Source organism: Myiozetetes cayanensis, unplaced genomic scaffold (assembly GCF_022539395.1).
Source record: "Myiozetetes cayanensis isolate MyiCay16 unplaced genomic scaffold, myiCay2020 scf12, whole genome shotgun sequence".
Lineage (NCBI taxonomy): Eukaryota > Metazoa > Chordata > Aves > Passeriformes > Tyrannidae > Myiozetetes > Myiozetetes cayanensis.
Window position 1 is genome coordinate 24159918 of NW_026086826.1, and position 23253 is coordinate 24183170.

Here is a 23253-nt window from a genome sequence, read left to right on the forward strand (position 1 = left end):
CATGCATAGAAGCTGGGGGGAATTAAGACAAATCACCTAAAGGTGTGAATCCCTGTCTGCAAATGCGCTAAATCCCAAGCGGATATGCTCGTTCAGGAGCAAAGTGGCTTTAGCTGGTCATGTCTTAATCTGCCCTGATTTAGGCTTGGCATGCTCCTGCACCGAGGACAGGGCTGTCTCAGGGACAGGTGACTTAGGTGGCACTGACTGAGCAAGCAGGGACAGCTCAGCTTCTCTGGGGACAGGACACCCACTGCCAGACACAGGACAGCGTGCTGCCAGGGGGATGCAGGGTGTGGGCAATGGTGTGGTGACACATGAGGGACACCCCTGACCTCGCTGTGCCTCTCCCCCGACAGGGGACAGGCTGGGGAGTAATTTTCACCAAAGGATGCATTTTACATCAGAAATCTGTGGGCCCTCATCCCTGCCCAAGGGCCGAGCTGGAGTTTCCCTGGCAGCGGGTGACAAAGCTGCCTTTCAGCAGCCATGGGAGGTTTCTCGCGTGCAGCAGTGCCCGGGGGTGTCCTGGCCGAGGGGACCATCCCCCTGGCCCTCACCCCCATGGACATAGGTGACCCATTTTCCTCCAATGGCGTTGGCCCCGGGCACCCTCAGGATTTCCTGAGCTGCGGTGGCCAGCTGGCTCCCTGGCCCAGCACACATCGCTCTGCAGGGCACTCATGGTGGAGCTCTGCTGATCTGGCTATGCCCTCAATTACCCATATCGGGGGTGTGAGGGGGCTTTCCTCCACCCAGCATCTGGCAGCCCAGAATCCCCCTCCCTGATAAAGTGGGGGCTTCTAACCCAGCCCCTTCCCTCAGGGAAGCTGCACAGAGTGGAGCAGGAGCCACATCCTTGCAACATCCTTTCCAGATGGGACTGAGACTGAAGCAAGCCCACATCCTAAAACCAGTGCCTGTAGCCATTCCCTGGGCAGCAGCAACTGCCCCTAAGCCCAGAGGGGGCTGCAAGATGTAGGGAGTGTTTTGCTGAGCATACCAGGCTTGCCCTGGCCCTGGAGCAGGGATTGCCTCCGCTGGGAACCTGCAAAAGGCGCGAAGCTGGGACCCCTGCCTAGGGCAGGTCGAACAGAGAGCTTTGCATGGAGATTAAGGGAAAGTAAGGAATAAATAAGGAATAACTCCCCTCAGGCTGCTTCTCCTTTGGCTCACCTCTATCCCACTCCCTGCACTGACGCCCCTCAGCTCTTTCTTCTTCACCCAAATACATACCATGAAAACTCATGGACCCAGACAGAGCTGCTCATATGGGGAGTTGGGGCTGGACAGCATTCCTCTTCTCTCATGTTTTCTGGCACCTAGGATCCCTTGGATTTGTGACAGGGCAAGAAGAGACTGAGGGAGAAAAATACCCAATAAAAAAGGTTAAGGCAAAAAACCCTGCTGCTGCCTGGGTGTGCCCAGAGGTCAGTGATCCATGCACGGCCTGCAGACCACCCACATGCCCAGCCCACTCTGTCCCCCATGACAGGGTCACCCCAGGGTGACACACTGCAGCTCTCTGTCACCCCCAAAGCTCCTGCACCCCCAGACACACCCACAACCAGGTGCTGGTTGGTTACAAGTGGCAGAGCAGCCAGCTGCTACCCGTGCAAGTGACACGCTGCCCACTGGCTGCCCCAGCTCTACCTGCAATTTGCCTTGGTCTTTGCTGTTAGGCAGGAGTTTCATGGAAAAACTTTTTGGGCTTCCCTTCGTGGCCTGGGAGCAGTTCCCTGTGGTTGCTCAGGGATGCAACAGGAGCCTTTCACAAAACCAGGCAAAACTTTTCTTTCTTTTTTTCTCCACAGCCCTCCTGGACACACAGTGCCTGCCAGCCTGGATCTGGCTGTCCTACATCCCAAGCTGGGGCTGCATGGGAGGGCAGCCTGCCTGCAGCAGGGGTAACCTACCCCCCAACACAAGGAACCCAGGGCTGGCTGGGGTGGGGAGGCAGCTGCAGATGGAGCAGGGACAGCCCACACATGCCGGGTACCCAGCCTCGCTGGTGAAGGGCATCTGTAGGATAAGCACACGGCTCGGGAAGGGGAGCACAGGGGCTTAAGAAGGATTAGCAAGAGATGGGAAGATGGAGGAGCAGAGCAAGAGCACGCCGAGGGGCTGGCAGGAGCTGGCTCTTGTCAGGCAGCACATGCCACCGACCAGGGCTCGGCGCGTCACCGCCTGGCCCCGGCGCCCGTTATCTGGAGCTCCAACCATCCACTTGTCGCTTCTCTCCTTTAAAAGGCACCCGAGTCCTGCCGTTATCAGGCACAGCCGATAGCACTGTCACGCCTGCAATAAACAGGTTTACAGATATCCCACTTGTCCTTGCAACCTGGAATGGATGTCCCCATTGTCCCTGCGACCCCTTCCCAAGGGGCTGTGGCTGCCAGCCCACCCAGGGCCCGTGAGCATTCCAGCAGGCTGCACACAGACGCCAAGCATGCAGACACTTGGTGTGGAGTACGTGAACCTCCACAGAGCAGGCATGACGCCTCTGTGAGGCAGGATCATGGTGCCAGAGCAGCAGTGCTCTAACCAAAAAAAGGCAGGAAAACAGCTGGAGAGACCAGCACTCAAACCCCCGGCAGAGCCAGGCGCTGTGGGGGGACTGCAGCGGGCAGGCTGTGCAGAGAGTGGCCAGGTGTAGGGGTGGCTGGCACTGGTGGCTCTTCCCCAGCTTTTCCACGTGAAGGAAATGCTGTCCCGGGGGACAGGCTGTGCTCAGAGCCAGGCTTCGGTGGCAAAGTTCAGCTCAGGGCAGTTTGTCATTAAGTCCTCCCAGTCCCACGGCCCCTGCTGGACATGCTGTGGCCAGAGGTCAGGCCAGCCATGGCGCAACACAGCTCCGAGGGCTGGCACAGCAGAAGGAAAAGCGTGGAAAGTGGCTGCCCAGCTTCCATTGCCTGTGGCCCATGTGCACACCATCTCCAGGACACAGCTCTCAGCGAGCTCCTGGGGTAGGGCTGGGTCTGAACACACATAATCCAGCCCCTCACCAGTGCTGTGATGTCTCCATGGCACCATCTTCTTCTTCAGCATCACAAGGGGGAAGACCCGCCCATTAGGACGCATTTGTCCCCAGTTCTCACCAGACAATACGGGGAGTCTTCCTGGGATGCGGGGAAAGGAGGGCACAAACACCCCTGGCTTGGCTCCTCGTCCGCACGCTCCGCACGCTCCTCTCTCGCATGTCCTGCCCGGGGGCAGCCAAGACACAGGCAGGGGGAACAAACCCGCTCCTGCTCAGATGGAAAATCTCTGAACGAGCACGATCTTGGCTGGAACCCTGCAGGAAGGACCTGTAAATCTGCTCGCTGTGACGCTGCCAGCATCCCACGGAGCGCTGGATCCAGGTGGAGAGTCCCCTTGCAGGCGGGAAGGGAGGAAGTTGTCTGCAGAAAGATGCTGAATTTATGTTATTCATACTCACTTCAGGAATGTGGTGAATGAACTTGCAAAGCCCAGGGCAGGAATCAAGTGTGCTTCAACCCTGACCTCGCCTGACTTTCTTCCAGGCTGAGGAGGAGGTGGAGACAAGCCCACAGCCCACAGCCCATGTGAATTTACTGTGTGCCTTTTCTTGCAGCAGATTTCCTCCCCCCTGCATGGATAAAACGTGATCATCAGAGACCGAGTCTTTCACCAGGTTTCAAAGGCGGTTGAGCAGGGCAAAACCCTTCTGTCAGCCCCCAGGAAGGGAGGAGAGGGCAGCAGGGACATGGGGACATGGGCCATGCCAGCCTCCTCCCTCGGGGAGGGGGAACAGTAAAGACATGTTTATATCCTGAAGATGGACATCACATGAGATCCCATCACTGTTGGCTCTTGCAGGCTCACCTAGAAAAACACTGACTAAAAAGTACACGTACAGGAAAAACCCCAAACAAACCCTCGCCAGCTAGAGAGGACTGTCATGCCTCGACTTGCCTTTCCACAGTGATCTCTCCTTTCTTCCTGTAAAGCTGCTGCCAAAGCTTATTTGGGTTAATGGTGTTTTTAAGCCTGTGCCCTCTTGATGGATTAAGAAAACCAGAAAAGATGCAGTGTCCAGTTTCTGTAACTGTGTCAAACCCCTTCTTCCCCCAGCCAGTCAAAATCTGCAAGATTTTATTCGTGCCCTTCCCAGAAATCCCCCAGGCTGGCACAGCCCCCATGCCAGTGCTCAGGCCCACATCCCCTGTAAGCAGGTAAGTGCCCCCTCCTCCCATGGCAGCGGGAGGCAGCTCCACCATGATGCAAGCCGACCATCCAAAAGAGCCTTTCCAGCTTCCTAAGGTCTGGCTTGTGTAACACTCTCTGAGAGCCAGAGCCCACATCAGAGCTGGCACCGGCTCCAAATTTCCATTTCAAAGGCAATTTCAGCGTGTATTTTGCTTTACAACTCTCCAGTAGTGTCCCGGTTACAGCCTCCTCCCACAGTAGGAATGCCAGGTTCGGAATTGTTAGTTTTGGTCATGCTTTGCCTTTTTTTTATACTGTTTCAGCAGTGCTGTTACAGTCAGGGCGCTGCCTTCATGTTTCAGCAGCAAAAGCAGAGATCACAGGGAGCTGCTACTGACAGGCTGGTAAAATGGAAAGTGCAACGTAAAAAAGAGCTCCCAAAATACCAAAGTTAACTTAAAAAAAAAAATCAAAACCTGTAACAAAAGCAGTTTGGTATAAAATATTCTAGGAATGTTTGGATTTCTGTTTTGTTTTCTAAATACTTTCCTGACCAGCTTCCTGCTTCTTTTAAGCCTGTAAATTGCAAGCACGGTACTGAGTCTGGAGGTCAGCATGCTCCATCCACGTGAGCAGGAAGCACAGCCTTCTCCAAGAGTTTGGAGCTGAGCCTGTGATGTGCCTGCTCCCACCTCTGCTAGCAAGAAACACAAGCGAAACATGGGGATGCCGGCGACACACGGCTAAAGGAAAATACCCAAATGCATGTTGCAAAACTTACTCCATCCTGGAGACACGTGTGGTAGACCTGACCTGCTCCAGGCCAGCATTTCCAAACTACAGGCTCTGCAGATGGAGCTAAAGCACCCAAGTGCCTGCCCGGCCCTCGCTGCAGCTCCCAGCAGAATCCTGTGTCCCCGACAACCTCAGGGGCTCTTGAGGAGGCAGAAGGGACACAGAAAATGGGACAGTACCCCAGCTGTATGAGCGTTGTTTTATTTTTACATGGCTCTAGAGCAGGAGGGTGAATAACTAAAGACAATTCCTGCAGCAACAGCACATGAATGTGAACACAGGAGAGGCTGGTACAGGAGAGACTTAGTGACAGCAGTCGGCTTAAGAGAGTGACGCCTCAGGCTTGGATAGGTCAGCGGCAGGACCACTCACTGCACTTCCCAAGAGCCAGCATTCTCCTTCCGTTGCTAAAGGTATCTTCCAACCCCTCCTCCCAAGCTGGTACAAACGTAAGCCAGTGAAACAACATGGCAGTGGAGTCTGCTACCGCATGCCAAAAACCAGCATCCCTATTGAAGGACACACAGGGATCCTTCAAAGTCAGGGCAGCACAGGACATGCTCTCTCCTTGCTTGGACTGGTTCCCAGAGCAACCTCTGGAGCTGCTCCAAGAAAGCTTTTAAGTTGTTGGAAACTGCATGGCTGGCACCCCCAAGTGGTTCCCGAGCCCTCGGTGCAGCCAGGCTCATCAATACTTCATCCACTGGGAATCACAGTGCAGAGACTCCGGCACACCGGGGTGTCAGAGCTCCCCCAGCCCCAGGCAGAGCACAGGCCTCTGCTGCCGTGGAGGCATCGGCTCAAAATCCCACCACAGAGGGGCTGAAGCCAACTTGGGCATGGAGTATTTAAAAGTGATGCATTCATATTTCATGTTTATACAGGAAGAAATCCCTATGAGAGCTTTCCCTCACAGAGAAAAGCATTACAAAACCTTCCTGCGCCCGGCAACGTTTCTCACGTACAATAGGTCGATCCTAAAGATTGATGGAGACAAAGTAAAACTGCCAAATGTCACTGGTGCCTTGCCCTGGAGGCTTTTGGTCGAGTAAGCTTGCGCCCTTTCTGATTAGCACATCCTTCAGGAATGGTTGTCCCATTCCACTTCTAAGTTATGGACGGGAAACATGACCAGTAATATAGGATACACTTACATCTGCCAAGTTGCACAGCTACTCACAGCCACGGAGTAAATCCTACCACTGCTGAGCAGCAAACGAGACCAAACATGGAGCCTGCGCCGCTCGTCCCAGCAAGGACCGGCCGTAGCAACGCAGAATGACAGAACTGCCCCTGGGTTGGGTTGCTGCCCCCAGGGATCTCCCTCTGCCACATGCCAGTCATGCCCTGAGCAGTAGGACACATGAGCCTCTGCGGACAAAAGGCTCATTCAGAGCCCCGGCGCTGCATCTGCTGCCACGTCTCAGAGGAGGAGGGAGGGAGATGCTGAGGAGGGAGCCTGAACCGCTGGAAATGTTTAAACTGCACATGAGGGGAATCAGACTGTGAGTGACTCTTGCCCTGTACAACACACCAGCACCAGTGGCACAGGGATGCACAAACGCTGGAGAGCAGAACACAGCTCCAGGATGGGAAGGAAGGTGCAGAGGTGCGAGCACCAGGCACACGGCGCCCGAGCTGCGTTGGCTATTTCACAAGAGACAAAAAGCAGATGTTTCACAAAAGCTCACTTTCCAGGTTTATTAAGTAAAGTTAACTGAATTGTTTTCATTTTGTGGGGATTCCTTTCCGTCTAACCTGGCAGGTTAGCAGAGTTGCACAGAATCACGGTTGGACTGTGATAACCCAAATACAACTTTGGCTCATCTCACCGCTGACACATATGGAATGACTTGGGGGTTATTACATGCTGTGTCTGCTTGAGGCAGGTACATGTACAGATCAGCACAAGTTGCAAATGATAGTTTACATCCTTTCAAAACCAAGCAGGGCATTCAGCAAATGCACTGCCATGAGAAGACATATGAAAAAGAAATGATACAGACTTGCAAATACGTAAGAAGTTCAAGAGATGCAAGAAACCTCAAACACAAGAAATGTCAAGGGGGAAAAAAACCACTTAATTTCAGACACAATGTGTTCAAATGAAAACCCATCTGTAATTTAAAGTCCTTCAAAACGGGAAACATACAGTAATGCAATTAAAGAGAAACCAGGTCTCATCCTGGGAAACGTGTCCAAAAGCACTGATGCACAAACAGGTTCAGAGTTCTAGGCAAAATGTCCCTGGGCATTGGTGTACTTGACTCTTGGAGCCAGAGCAAAGCAATTCATTACACTTGCTGGGCCTACTGCTGGCTCTTGGTGGCCTAACAGCACGTAGGATTCCAGGTGTCATAGAGAAGGCAGCACACAAACTGCTGGTTACTGGGAGAAATGCCACGGGCCACATCTCCCAGGGAGCAACTACAGTAAGGACACCTAATTCTGGTAGCCTGGCCTCCACTGCACACAACGTTAGTGTAATGTTCTGCAAGGTTCTTCAGTTCTTAGCTCACTCCTTTCTCAGCCTGAGTTGGTTCTATCTTGTGCATGAGCACAACTGGCTGTGCAAAATGATCCAAAAAACAGAAGGGACAGGACCAAAGAAAACTGGCTGAACCTGGGGCTGGCTTTCAGCTCCTATTTTCAAATAGCAGTCAAAGGTTGAAAATTTATCTACAAAAGAAATAATATAAATGAAATAAAAAAATGGCACCGTCCACAAAATTAAAAAAAAAAGAAAAAAAAAGGAAAAGAAAAATCTTACAACACAGCCTCGTAAAAATGGCTTTGCAATGAGAGCTCAGTCACAAAATGAAGGGTTCTAGGTCTTCGTACATCAGAAGAGGAAACAAAGCTAAAAAGTACTAGTCCACATTCTCTTAATAAGTTAAACTTACTTTCCCTCCCCCTGTCTACAAAAGGGGTAGAAGCAAAAGGGAAAAGAAGCTACCAAAAATTAAAAAAAAAAAAAAAAAAAAAGAAACAGAAAAAAAAGAGAGAGAAGGAAAGACCGTGAGAGAGAGAGACAGAGAGAGACAGAGAGAGAGCAGTCTGTGGTCAGAGGCTCAGAGCAGGGCTGAGTTCCTTTTAAGGGTTTTAAAAGATTCAAAACAGTTCCTCAAAAGTTCCCTCTCTTCAACAGTTAGTTCAATGCTGTAGCCATAGAAACTCAAGTAGATACTGGAGGAGAGATTCTGTCGGGCAGATCCGCCGCCATGCGGAGCGCTGCTCAGTGTGTGTTAATCCTCGATGATTATGGGTTCATCATTCATGGGCTGGCGGAGCTGCACTGTCTGGATGGGCCGGAGGATAATAGGCTTGTAAGGGCGTCTGGCGGCTCGCTTGGCTTCGGAGGAGGAAAGCAGCTTGCGGATTTTCCTGCAGACAGCAAAGAAAGGAAGGGATTACAGAGACTGGATGCTAAGGCAGCGTAGGTTTCTCTCTTTCTCCAAGGGAAACCAGGCCTACACACGCAGGGGCTGCTCACTAATGGGGTGGGCTGACTCTGGCTCTTTTTGCAATGTCTTCCATGGGTAACTTAGGTTTTCTGATTTATAAACCCCTCCAATAAAGAAGAAATTGAATTCTCTGTTTCAGAATCCTTCCCCTGCAGAGCAGAAGACATTCTGGTCCAGCCTTGTAGGACCAGGGTCTACTGCTGTGAATGTACCATGTGAAATAGTCAGGATAGTCTGTTTCTATACCACTGATTTATTTTGAATACATAAATTCATACAAAGCTGCCTCCAGCATGACATGCTGGAGGCAGCTTTGTGTGAATTTATAAAGCCAAGTTACAACCAAACCCCTTCTGGCAATGGTGGTCACTTCCCACCTGCTAATGCAGAGCACTTTGCCACTCCCCAGCTCCAAGCAGGAGCACCCAGCTCCTGGAAACCCACAGCACGACATGGAGCTATGCCTCAAGGCTGAGCTGTGCAGGGGAGCTCCATGACAGCCCCTAACCAGTGAACCACTACTGGAGCCTTTCCCCCACGCTGGGAACACTAAAAAGGGTGTCTCCTATTCTTATTTCTTCCACACTGTGTATGCCCAACCCAAAAATGGGCAATATTAATATCTTGCATTTGTTGAGGATTTCCCTATATGTTACAAGACTGGCAACAAGTCTTATCAGATGCAGGAAGCAGTTTTCCATATGGAGAGAAAGCAAAAGAGAGAGAGAAAAGGGAGAGAGGATATACACCAAAGTTTTAAAATTACCAAACTAAGTCAGACAGAGACAATACAGAATGACTGCTTGTTTCTTTTTGTCAATACCAGGCTTAGACCCTAAAGGAAGTATCCTAAAAAAACCCCATCAAACCCAAAAACCTGCAACAATGAAAAATGTACTGTGTAATGAGAATGAGGAATTCTTTTACAGAGGATGTTGCAGTGGTCAAAGGCATACAGAGATTAGAGAGGAAAGTAATAAATATTCACAAGAGTAGTGCACCAGTACCCACTATGCACAGCCTTGAGCTGAGGAACTGGGGCAACAAGGAGGGTCTGATAAGGCAGCACTGCCTTCCCTTGCAGGCTCCCGATGGAACGAGTTTTTGGCTTACCATGAGACCCGAGAGGAAAGACTTTACAGTCCACATCTCAGCCATCTATCCCCCAGTTTTGGTTAGTGAACACTGCTGGGACCAAAAACCCCTTCTGTTGGTTGTTGAGGTTTTTTTGGTTGGTTGGTTTGGTTTATTCGTTGATGGAAAAGTTACATTCTTACTGAGCTGATGCCTATCAGTGTTATGATTTCTGTCTTTGAGATATGATGGTTGCTGAAGAAAATGATCCTCCTCTCCTCTAAAACTTACCCTTAGCACTAGGACAACTGACAAATCATCAAATTCAGCTGAAAATTTTGACTCAGCTCTTGTCAGATTTGGTCATCTCGTCACTTGCTTTTTTTGCCCACTGAACAAGACAAGTTGCTGCACGGCACTTCCACACGCACAGACATGTCTTTTGTTTGCCCAGTGTCCCTCTTTCTCTCTTCTCTGAAGTTGAAAGGCCACGGGAAGAGGAGAGAACAAGGTGGCAAAATGATGGTGGGGGAGGAAAAAACCCCAAACCCTTGATGTAATGACTTTTCCAAGACTTTTTTGGCTGCATTTGATCTGCTTTCAGCCAGCGGAGCTCCTTGCAGCACCCCCCGTGCTTCCTTAGCCACGCCACCATCTGAAACGCGTCTTGCAGCAGTTCTAGATTCTGATCAGGTCACTCGCTGCCTCCGCCTGCATAAGTTATAAATGCCAAGTTCCTTACTGTGAGCCCTGAATGTAGAAACTTACTCCTTTCATTCGACCAGCTTTTCAAACTACTCCCTCAGAGCCATCCAGTTTTCCAGCACTGTTCTCAACAGTGCTACACAAAAAGGGGAGGAGGGAAGCGTGTAAAACTTCAGGAAAACCTACTTTCTGTGACTGAGAACACAGCCTGACCCTCAGCTGGAGGATGATATGCAGATAGTGCAGCTAGATTGATTGCTACGGAGCCAACACAAAGCTCAAATTGTTTCAGAGCTCACAAACAAGTCTTACATTCTTGACACTGGAATGCAGCAGATGGTTCAGGGAAAAGTTAGAGGTGAAATGCCCGACAGAAAACCCGTGCCGCTGACAATGCTACAGTGCTCAGGCTTCCCTGCTCTTTAACAGGCTGCCAAAAATCTCCTTTCACCACTCACCAGTCAGCTAAGCAGCAAGGCTGTCAGACAAAAGACTTTCTTTTTTCTTTTTCTTTTCTTTCTTTCTCTATTTTTAAATAGAAGAGATAAGATCTTACTGAGCTGATGTTTATCACTGAACTACGATTTTGATTAGAGATGTGCTGGTTGCTGTGGGATTCAACTTCCCTGGGTCAGTCAGTGGTTCTGTATGAGCAAATGATTCTGAGTCTTTACAGTAAATTGTTGTCATGACCAACACCACACTTGATGAACATTCTCATTGTTCTGTACAGGTCAAAGGGCAGGACCTTGTACTGACACATTGCTACCACACACCTGCAGTATTTCATGTGGGTTGGATGATGAAGATGTCAAGAAGTGTTTTGTAGATGTAGGATTATGAAATAAGCCTTGAGCATCTATGGAGTGAATCAAAGGCCATACACCCTGCATCTACAATGGCACGTGAATTTGCCAGAGCTGCAGGTCTGAAACAGGGTTCCCGTACCTCTTTATCAAAGCAAGATGACAACAGGAATAAGGAAACTACTTCCCCTGAAAATGAAATACTGCTCTCACTTAATTTTCAGTCAAATACAGAACCCCACAGCATCTTGCAGGTACAGAAAGAAAGGAAAGACATGGTCAAGATATGAGTTGGTGTGAAATGCACAGTTGCACTAGAGGTGTCCATAGGATCAAGTCTGACAGGGAAATTTATTTCATGTTTCTTCTGAGTTCTTACAGGGTGTTTCCTGCCCTGAAATCTGATGATCCAATAGATCAGTGGTTGGAAGCTCCAGTGTTACCAGCCTCAGCTTGTCTCTGAAGCCTATCTTTGCTATTAGGCCCACAGACACTTGACATGCTTTGCAGGCTAAGGTGGAGGTTGGGGATGTCAAGACTGACTGTTCACTTTGTGCTGAACAAATCAATGCTCAGAGTAGTGCCAAATTAGTCGCACCAGAAGAGACAAAGCACTCAAAGCTCCTGACCCTCCTCAGTCACCTCGTAAGGGCTCAGACATCCAGTAATTCCCAGGTCCATCTCTGCAAGAAGCTGGAGAGAAAGGTAAGTGCTTCTCTGCTGTTGGGGCACTGATATTGCAAGTGTTGATAACTCCAGGCTTCAGAACCAAGACAGAAGCCAGACAGCACCTCTGCTCTCAGAGAGGGCTGGAAAGCAGGGCTGCAGCTTTGCTCTGACCTTCTTCAAGGTCACCCAGGAGAGAGACACCAAGTTCTTGGGAGGAAACCACACAGTCCTATGTCTCCACCTTCTCACCACACCCAGGAGCAACCCTCCCTCCCTCCCTTCCTAGGAATAACAATACTGAGAACATACACACAAAGGATTTGCATTAGGGATCAGGCCACATAGCTTCTACCACTCTGCCAGCAGTCTGTAAACAGAGTTTAAAGTGAAACTCACACAAGGAGTTTTTTTACTATTTTTATCCTGTGGGCAGACCAACAAGAGGGACTAGTAGAAGTAGTACCATCAAAGGAGGACACTGCAGGGCTAAATCTCACCACTAGTGGTGGCAAACATAAACCACCAAAGAAATGAGTCAACTCAGCCCATGGAAACCCTCTGCCACTTGCAGATTTCAGTACCCAGACACACGAGGAGGTGTTCTGAGAAGTAATACAAGAGAGTTCAACATGCAAGAGGGCACGCAGAGCTCTGTGTACAGGAGACTCTGCTCCACAGCATCACCTTGAGCCGGGGGGCCCCAATCCTGTCCCACTGCAGTGGGACCTCCAAGGGAAGTGATGGGTCTGAACCGGATGAACTTCCCATCCCAGTCTTCCGCCCCTTTGTGCCCATCTCTTACAGCATCTGCTCTGGAAGAAGAAGAATCTGCTCTCTCTGGAATGCAAGTGCATGATGAGGTATTTCCCAGCCTTTACTCACCTCAACACTGACAGTGGTCTCTGCCTTCAGTTTGTAGCAACAGATCTGCTGACGAGATCCCTGTCTGACCACAACATCAGCTGCAGCACCCACAAACCAAAAGGCCTCCCCTTAAATCCTCTGCAAGACCGCGTTTCCTACCTGGTTTCTTCAGTGGCCATGTAAAAAACATCGTCTGGTGCATCAATCCAGTTCATCCTCCTCCTTTTCACTGGAGGCATGGATCCACCACGAATTAATCGGACTTTTGTTGGGTATGATTTCCCATTGAGCAGCAAGTTTCGGCTTGGTCCCTAACGTGATACATAAAGAAGTACAGTTATGGACTGCAGCAAACCTGCAGCAGCATGTGACAAGCACTCAAAGGAAAAGAGAATTAAAGTTTGCACATAACTTGTTGAGAGTTTATGATAAATACCTCCCCTCTGGCCCAGAAGTGAACACAGAATTCACACATAAGCAATTGTTCACAAGCAGTACAAGTTAGGCACCTTCAATATGCAATAGGACAGCAATACTCCAGCGACAGGACAAATAATAAAATGGTAGGCATTACCAATAATCTGTTGCTTTTGTCTGAAAGATGACATCAAGTTCAAAGATTGAGCATAAGTCTTAAGATTTCAGCTACTACCATAAATCTAGAGCAACTCTATTGATTTCAGGGAAGGAAATCTAGCTACAGAGCAAATCAAACACAAAAATCAGTATTTACAGTTATTCTGCGGTACTAAACTTACCCATATCCTTTTTTTTCTAGAGAGGTTAATATTTAATGAGGATAGTATAGAATTAAATACGTTGTTGAAGACAAATCTAGCAGCTTTTATAATAAAATCCTTTTAGTACTGAACACCACAGATTTCCCATAACAATACTTTTGCTTTGAGAATGAACACAGGCATCATTTTCCAGAGTGACAGTAACCCCCCTCTGACCCAACTGGAAAAACACGAACTGTTATTAAGAGAGGTGCAGACGAAAGGGAGCAAAGTGTTAAGCTTCTCAAATGCAGTTGTCCTTGATCACTGAAGTCCAGTTCTGCTGCCCCTCTTCCTGCTGATTAGCACATTGAGAAATCCCACTAAAATCAGTAACACTAAGCAGTCGGGAAAGATGCAAAATGAAGGCCCAGAAAACTTGATATGAATAAATTAAAGCTGGTCAGAAAATGTCCTGGTATAAATTTAATTCATTCGAGGTCAGACCATCTCCCCAGTGCACCAAGGCTTCCCCTTCTGCCCATGGAATGGGAAACTGAGCATGTAAGTCAGAGATGTCTGCACTGGGAGATCCACCTCAGAAGAAACAGTGAGGACGTGAGGTGTTCAAATCCTTAAGTATCAGGTCATTGCAAAAGCTCAACCAAATTTTAACACCTTGACTTACAAAGGGAAGACTTCAGTCTGACAACCAAGGAAAAAAAACCAACAAAACCCTGCATCTATTTCATTTTTTATCTGAGGAGAAAATAAAAAATGATAGATGACTTTTTTTTTGACCAGCCTTAATCACCTGCTCTAGCAAGATCTGCTTCCTGTAGAACATCAGGGCTTTTGAGCTGAACAAACAAAATACCACCTTTTAAAATCCTAAGCTCTTTAAAACTGTTGCATACGAGTGCAATAACAATTTAATTTCTTAGTTGCCCAGCTCCATGTGAAACAAGACAACTTCGGCACCTCAGCAGACCACTGAAATCCTTCAACAACTGCTTTTAAATTTGGCATTTGTTAAGGAAAAGGTTTCAAATAAAAGCTTTTCTGATGGCTTTTTCCCCTCTCCACCAGGTTTCTCCAAGAAAATGCTTTCATTAAAGTCACAAAGGATATTTTCTCCCCATGTGCAACATACACAGGGGAGCAACTCCAGAAAACTTTCTTGGAAATACCTAGGAAGGGCACCCCTGTGCTTCCTGGTTGCATTTTCTCTACCTGTATAGTGAAATCTATTCAAATGATACATCCTGAAATGCAGACCTTTTATTTTTCATTCACTAGCACATTTTATCAGGCAACCAGAAATCAAGACAGTTCTGGGGGTTTCACTCTAAAACACCTAAAAAGTATGAGGTCATCACAGATTTGTCCCACTACTCTGAGCTGGTTTATTCAGCAGACACAAACAAGTAGCCAGTCTCCTCAGTGACACAAAATTAAGCTGAATTCATGGAGGAATACGATTTCCCACTTTGGATCATGGAACAAACCAAAGGAATACTTTGTTATTACAAGCAGCCTGGCATGCTCAAGTTGTAGCCTCCCCTCAGGACTCTACACACTGTCCCGGAACATTGTCAGATTTAATAATGCCTGTGATCGCTGTTCAGCGACCCCCAGTAACACCTGCTGCTGACTAACCTGTGTCACAGGGACTCTGCTGACACTAATGCATTGTGGCAGTTCAGCTAACGAGGCAAACCTCACTTTATCAGCATCAGAAGATCACTTGGGGGGCGTGGGGGGACATATGCTTGAAGTTTCCCCATAAAGCCTCATGTAAGGGCCAAAGGGATGCACAGCCTTTGCACTGGCCCCTTCACACTGGGGTGAATTTCACGAGAGAGCATTTTGCCAGAGACACATCACTGAGACTGGCTATTTGCTTCTGTCCTTCATTAAACTCAACACAATAGATGAAAGGCTAAGAATAATTTTTGCTCAAAAAAAAACCCCAAACAAACATAAAATACAAGCATTCTCAGCAGACAACTTGCACACCGACTTCCTAAAAAAAAAAAAAAGCAACAAAAAAAATCCCTATTTTCCAAACAAACCCTTCCATCATTTAAACCTTTCTCCTACAGGGAAACACATTCCACCTAGAAACACATCCCAGAACTTTGCTGTAAACAGCCACTCAGTTTCTGCACGAGCAGAAACAAAATGTTCCATTCGAAACAGGATCTCATTTGAAGATAAACAGACAGACAGGTTTGAGTTTCAAAATGTATTTAACCACTTGGATATTTCATATGCCCCAAAATAATTTTTTTTTTTAACTTTCCAGTTATTTGAGAAATGTGACCAGCTGCAAACAGCAAAGGTGGAAGTGAACACTACGGTTTAATGGGGTGTTCTATCTAGCATGGGTTAATAATTCTTCTTTTCCCTGTTTTGGTTAAATGAACATTCTCTTACCATTTGTCTGGTTTGTCCGTGGTTAGGCAGACCTAACAAACAGGAAAGAGAATAGAGCTGGTAAGACCATTGCTTTTCCAAGACAGAAAAAAGTACAAAATCAAAACACACGCAGCTATGATTGCAACTGTGTTGTTTTGCTAAGTCTAGAGCTGTCTACTGAACTAACTTCTCCCATCCTAGGAAAGCGACTGAGAAAAGAGCTTCCTTAACAACACAGTTTCAAGAGCAGAGGCCCCAAGTTACAAACACGTTCCATTCGTCCAGTCTTTTCTCTGTTTACTCTCACCTTCTTCAAACTACCACTAAAAGCACACCTCCTCTTTCAGATCCAAGGTTTTCTGCAAGTCTTGGGAAAAATCTGACGTTCTGTTTTGCTTTGAGGAATTCACTGACGTCAAGAAGGAGAAAGTGGAAGGCATTATTCACTGTCAAGACAGCAGCAAACAGAACCCTTCCTATCCTCCTTGGGTCCCCTGGGAACCCCTCAGCTCAGACGTCAGCTACAAGCTGTTAGCAAACAGAGCCTATCTGCTGAACCTACCACAAGTAAATACTTCCACAGGCGTAGCTCCATCAGTCACAGAGCCCAGGGACTCCAGCTACCACACAAAGCCCTTCCCCAGCAACACAAACAGCACCCTACAGCACCGAGCATGACGGCCTGGTCTGACGAGGTGCTTTGCTGCACTATCAGAACCCCATCTCGCTGCCACAGTGCACGCACTGAACTGCACTTTGCAGACACGAGACCCTGCAGGACAAACAAAGGTCTGGGGGATTCAGGAGAAGGATGTGTTGCTGTAAGGCATCATGGCATGGCACCATTTGGTTTTCCAAGATGCATGCATGCTCTCAGCAAACAGCATTTCATTAACATCCGTGCACCAAACCATCTTTCTCATCCCCTCCCGGCTGAGCACCAACACGTCAGTACATCAGATCCAACAGGTACTACAGGACAGGCATCAGCAAATGCTGTCACTGGCTGCAGAAGGCACCACTATGAATTCTGCATTCACATTCACAGCAAGCTTCCCAGCTTGACCTTTGAACCTTCCCACTGCTAGTGAGTTAAGCTGTGATGAGAGAGCAAAACTTTTCAAAGAATCCAGCAAAAAATGAACTTTCACAGCTCATGGTCCGTATTCCAGCAGGTCCCTTGAGGTTCTCCTTTGTAAAACCAAACGTATATATTTGTACCAGGTATGACAGGAAACACAGGCCAAAGCAATGTATCAGGAGGGAGGAAGGCGGAACAGGGGACATTTTCTGAGCACTGGGTATCATGACACCACATTAAAATCAACAGTTTATGTCAAGTGTATTTTCCATTCTGTGTAGCTGCATGCTGCCAGCTACCCCAAATGTGAAGACACATGGTTTCAGTTTTTGCTACATTTTTGTGTTTAAGTATCCATAGAGAAGAAGAAGTAATTGCCAAAAAGATTTCCATCAAATCTGTAGGACAGATGCACCAGGCACCAAGTTAAAAGACCAGTAACAACCTTTGGATGTTGACAAAGGCAATGCAGGCGCCAGATAATCATTCCTTTTTACATGGGAGCAGCAACTGCATCCAAAACACAGCTGTGAGCAGCCGTTTGAGATGGATGGACAAAGAGCTCCACGGATGCTGGGAAACAGCACAGCCAGCAGGATGCAACCAGAATCTGTCAGCTTAAGAGCTAAGCTCCAGCACTTGTCTTTTATTTCCCCCTTCCATAACTGAGAGATAATGTTTTCTCCATTCACAGGAGCTCTGGGAGATGTAAATCAACTGATGCTAGTCCCTGGATTGAAGCCACACATTTTGTTTTAACCACCGTCCAGATCAGCTCTTTTCTTGTACTAAGACCATCCCTGATGCCAAAAAAGACTGGGCTACAGAAGCAGCTGATACGTGGCTGCTGCCATGACTATTGCTGGGCCTATGACAGACAATAAACAGTGCTATTCCCAAGCACTGCAGTTAACCCAGAATATTCCATGGGGAGAAGTGACAGATGCAAACTGAGCAAAGGCTAAGCAGAAGTGTTGCTTGCTCTGAGCCTCAGAGCCCTCAGACAGCAGAGAAGCAGCGCTAACAACAGGGACACACCTCACTCCCAATCTGCCATTTCTAGCATAAAGCTGCCCATGACAACTTTTTGCTTCAGTAGAACAGGACACAAAACAAAGCTACAGTTTCAATACAATTTATGCTCTTGCTACCACAGCAGTAAGGTATCAATTAGCATGTTAATCTTAGTGAATTAATCCATGAATTTTCCCTTTAGTCACACTTTGATAACTGAAGTCTGAAAGAATGAAAACAGGCACTAAAGAGATCTTACTCACTTGGCAATTAAAAAAAAAATTACGGTAAAAGCATTTGCAGCCAAAGCACTGCTGTTCAATGAGCAACTTTTATGCACTGAGATGCAGAGAGACAGCACAGCATCTGTAACCCATTGCGGAACAGCTGGCAAATCAACAGGATGCATCTGTACTGGAAACAAGGGATTCTCACCCAAAAATTTCTGGTGGCTTCTGTGCGAGAGATGAAGTCTGTGAGATGCAGACACCTCTATGAACTAAACCAATCCTCGGTCTCTGGGTGAGCAGGGTACAGACAGGGAACTCACCATCTCCAACTCAGACCTGCCCCACGTGCCTGCTCCATTTCCACGGATCAAGGTTTGAGAGAGAGATGTCTCACACACATGCATCCACAAGCAGGTTAAAAATAAGACAGCATAGGAATTTAAATCCAGCAGCAGAATACAACAGTTCTGGCAGCTCCTCTCCGAGAAAAAAAACTGTCCAACTTTATTTTATGGTGGAATGTCTAGAGAAGGCACGGGGCAGAAAGCATTGATTATCCCTTCTGATGATCTGAGGTCCAACTGCTTGAATTTACACAGCTCCACATCAGAAACAACACTGACCTCCTCCAAATGACACAGAAATACACAAAACAACAAAAGAGACTGCTTTTAGGATTGACCAAACCTTTAAAACCACAAAGTGTAAAGGTCTATAGTAATGAATGTAAGTAGGTCTTCCACCTTTTTGCAGCCAAAGGAATTTAAATGTGCTCTGAAAACCCCAGATTAAATGTTTGAGGGTTTTTTCCATAGCATTGAAAAGAACCCAAGGCCCTAGAAAATCTCCTGACATCCAATTCCTCCTGCCAGTCTCTGAAATAAAGAGAAAGCACCAGAGGAAAAAATGAAGACAAACTGAAGGTGTAGCTGTGGAGAATCATAAATGTCCTTTGCCATACATGATCCTACATTGTTACTGAAATGGCAATAAAGCACCTAATCTCTGTACAGAGATTAACTGATGCCCTCAGAGCATGCTTCCACTCCCCACGACTTAGTGCCAAAGACCTCAGAACTGTTCCTCCAGCATTAAGCACAATCATGGAGATTTTGGCTGAAAACCAGTCCAGCAGGTTACCATGCCCTAATGATCCTTTCCTCTTGAAGTATCAAAGCTGCAGATGAATACACTTTCACCTAAAGAAGCACAGCTGGGGAAGGACTACCACAAACAGCAACACAAGTCTGTTACTACTGGGAAACCACCTCTGAGTCAACCAACCCGTTCCTTTTCTAACAACCTCATTTCATTTGAATCTCATGCTTTCAGATTTGTTTAAAATAAAAATTTTTGAATGAGAGAATACCTAAACTTCCAGCAGCAACCAGTGCACCACCCCAACAGCACACTGCAGGAGTAGGGGATAGCTGGGACCCAACAACACGGGGTGGAGTGGGGGAATCTAATTTCCCAATGGAAAGCAAACCAGCACATCTGGTCCCACTGGAAGCCTGACACTAAACATGCTCTTTGCTGATCCAGTCCCATCCCCTGCCACTCTAGACAGAGGACCTCAGCATCTCAATGTCAGGATACAAAAATCACTCCCACTGCTCAGTTTCTGCCTGCTTTTTTGCCAGCACCACACGATACACAACTGCCATTTCGGGAGGCAGAGGAGCCTAAACCCTCAGCAGCATGCCCAACGCAGGCTGGAGTGCAGGGATGTTCCCATGAAGTTACTACAGCAAGCTGCAAGACCCTGAAGCATGGACAATTTTCTGCTTGGGCAGAAATCTTCCAGTGCTTTTCCATGTCTGAATATAACCACTGTTGCTGCATATTTACAGTGCATTTCATAGTTTGACACAAGTCTGTACAAAACTGACCCAAGTAGCAAGGAGGAAGAATAGCCCAGCTTCCAGGCACTGGACACATTTTGGAGTTGTTAAATTCATATTTACTCAAAGTTACCAACTTCAGTCTTCAGAATACCTACCACACACAAAAATATGGGTCCTTCACCAAGCAGTTGGTCAGATGGCATTTTGTTTTTTACCTTCTGTTTACCAACGAGGAGTATCATGCAGAACATGCAATATGCAGTAAGATCCATAAGCACATCTCCAGTCACAATGAATGTAGAGAATTTCACACACATTTTCACAACCAGCAGCTTTACTCCACTAAAATAACATTCCTTTCAAAAATCCATACACTCTTTATATGCATTTTCCTTTTCCAAAAGGAATCCTCCTCCTCCTGGGATTCCATCCCTCCCAGCAGTAACAAAAACATCAACAGTGTCACATTTGTGAGTGAGCTAGAAAAAGAAAATAAAAACTCATGCATGAATGAGGCTTGATGAACAAAGATTTCAATTCCAGCTTACTGGTTCACTTGAGGTAGTCTCAGTGTGTTGGCATATACACACATACACTTTTTGCAAGCTTGCAAGAACACTTTAGCACCCTTCCCTTTCTTATAACTACCAAGAGTGTGTTATTGCTGTGAGCAGATTGAGTGTCCACCTTCTAACAACCAGAGGCTACAGACTTTCAGGAATGCAAGTGCAACAAGCAGAACAGAACATAAATTGTACCAAACACCACCTAGACTAACGTTTTCTTCAAATTCTGTTGTACATAAAAACAATGTTAAATTTGCAATTTACTTACCTAAGTAAGTTCCTACCAAGATTGGCAAAGGAAAAGGAAAAAAAAGATTTAAGGTTAAAAAAGGGAAAGATTGACGTAGTTCAGAATACAGCCCAGCCCCATGCAACAAGTAGAGATATACAGACTGGTTTGGTTGTAATGAAACACAGAAGTGATCACAGTTCTCTGTTGGACAGATAAACCCAAGACAACATTAAACACACAGTAACTCCAAATGGGAGATTTTGCAAAGAACAGCTTGAATTTTGGATGAGTAAGTTATTGGTCTGTTACCCACCTCTTTCCACTAACCCCTGCACATTAGCATCACTGGATTTGGACAGCACTTCCTACAATGCTTGGTCTAGCAGGTCACACTAATTTACTGTAACCACCGTACCTCACAGATGTGTCTGTTCATGCAAAGCTGTACCTCCTGCTACAAGTACTTCAAGGACCCTGCTAATACTTTCTGGATAGTGACAGCCAACTCCAGTAAGTCAGCAGCCACCCTTGGACAAGTATGCTGAGAACAGAGAGCTGCCATCTGCCTCAGGGTTGAGTCAATACCATCCACTCGCATTCCAAAAAGAGCATCATGGTATATCCTGCCTGGCTGTAACACACTAAGGGGCTAAAGAGAGGCAACAAAACCACGCACACCTCACGGCTTTAGGATTTGCTGATCCAAGCTATGTAAACTAAAAAGCACTGGATTATTCACTGTTCTTAGAATGAGGAGCATTATACATCATATATATATGTCTGTGTGTATGTGTGTATACATATAATATATATATGAATGATATGTGTCACACAGGTAGATTCCACTCAATTACAAATTCAGGCTTTGTACTATCAGGGAATTTGCAATTCTGCCCTTGAACTGCTATACATTCATTTCCTCTCACATTAATTACACCTGCTCTCTACCACTGCCTTGGGATATGCACTCGCCTCTCACTCAACCAACATCTGCATCTTACTCCATGCCACTGCTCCTAAATGAAATGGTTTTCAGTAGCTGATCCATAGAGCATAATGCCCATCTGCTGATTTCATTTTTAGATCTTTATCTGTAACATCAAAAGAAACTAAGCACAGTATCATGGCTAAACTTAAGGCAAGTGAAAAAAATTTCACTTAACATCTGAATACAAAATCCTAAGTAAAACTCTCAAAAGCAATCAGTACTTCTGGCAAATAATCTAAAGCAAGGGAGTTGCACAGGCACGAGCATTTCAAGCAACCTGCCATTCTTCCCAGCTGTGCTGCTGCTGGCAAGAAACAGTCATTTCATTAAAAAACACTAAACATTTTCTCTCTTGTCATGAGTCAGCATTACTGTGGTTTGGATATCAACAGCTAAGGCCAGGACTTTTCCCCCATACCCCTGCATTGCACTTTTCATTAAAGGACCAATATACCCTCCTCAGCTTTGGAAGGACAACTGGGGCCATTGCTGATAAAGGTAGAATTTTCATGCATTTTCTGCAAGGTCTAAGTCAGCTGGAAAAAAAAACTTTGAGACAATTATGGTCCCCCACACAGCTGATATTAGAGAACTTCCTTACTTTCCCACTTCAATAGCTGGTTTTGCTCAAGAACAGTTTTGCCACTGTTGTACTCATCTCTTGATAACTGAACTAAAGCCACGCTAGGCTGATGAATGCTTCAATTTCTATGAGTTCATTCACATTTCCCAAATAGGAGGTGAGAGACAATGAACCAGAATATGTTAAATTGGACAGACATTCCATTTGGGTTTAGAAATCCCCAGCAGCAGAAGCAAGGTATTCCAACAGTTAATTAACCTTGCTCAAAAATCTGCAGCTTGTTTCCAGCCAAAATTTTTCTACTGTACCTTCTGGCTACTGCAGCTCATTATTCCATTCCCAGCTAGACAAAAAGCCCTCTATTATTATACCTCTGCTGTTCCTGTCAGCAGAGACAAACATCTACAACTTCCACTTTGATAAAAGCATTTTCCATTATACAGTGTGTTTTCCAGTCCCTTCACCGTTTTCATGGCTCTTCTATAAACCCTCTCCAATTTTCAGCATTCGATCCACTACCATGTTATCAATGCAAGTTTGTTGCTGGGAAAAGCCTTCCCTTTATTCCAGCTACTCATTCATGTCCTCCCTCTTTCTGCCAATTTCAGAGTGCATGTGATGACCCTGAAAAACAAATCTGATTACATGAAAGCTAACATGGTATGAAAGAGAGGGGAGAAAAATAAAAATCTAACAATGTTCCCTCCCTTCCCCCAGCAGGAATTTGCATAGACAAGTACCACATGGATACCACACTGGAGAGGTGTAAGGAATCAAGTAAACAGGTTCCAGAACATAAAACATCCTCTCTCTCTCTCTAGAGGAAGTTTCATGGCAAAGATTGTGAGTCAAGCTCCAGAACATTACTGAAAAAGCAATAAACTGGTAATTTTTTTAAATCTTACTGTATTTGACAGCTTAGGAGACTCCTTGTACTTTTCATGCTCCAAAAATAGGATCCTGCAGCAATTTGTCCATGCTAATCTAATGTTGAAGGAGAGCTGGGAAGGGCACTGTATGCCTAA

At 46.6% G+C, this 23253-nt stretch overlaps 1 protein-coding gene across 3 annotated transcripts in view; it reads right to left on the reverse strand.

Annotated features, from left to right (window-relative positions):
• Window positions 1-6640: 6640 nt before the first annotated feature.
• Window positions 6641-23253, reverse strand: part of MTA1 (metastasis associated 1) — a 75957-nt gene continuing 59344 nt past the window's right edge. The window contains exons 18-21 of one of the 3 annotated variants that reach the window (XM_050306621.1): window positions 20694-20705; window positions 15706-15737; window positions 12707-12858; window positions 6641-8349 (exon numbers count right to left, since the gene is read on the reverse strand). In XM_050306621.1, the coding sequence (XP_050162578.1) occupies window positions 8211-8349; window positions 12707-12858; window positions 15706-15737; window positions 20694-20705 (335 nt within the window). In that variant the 3' untranslated portion in view covers window positions 6641-8210. The remainder of the gene's footprint in view (window positions 8350-12706; window positions 12859-15705; window positions 15738-20693; window positions 20706-23253) is intronic. The other 2 variants (XM_050306622.1, XM_050306623.1) reach the window with 2 other exon arrangements.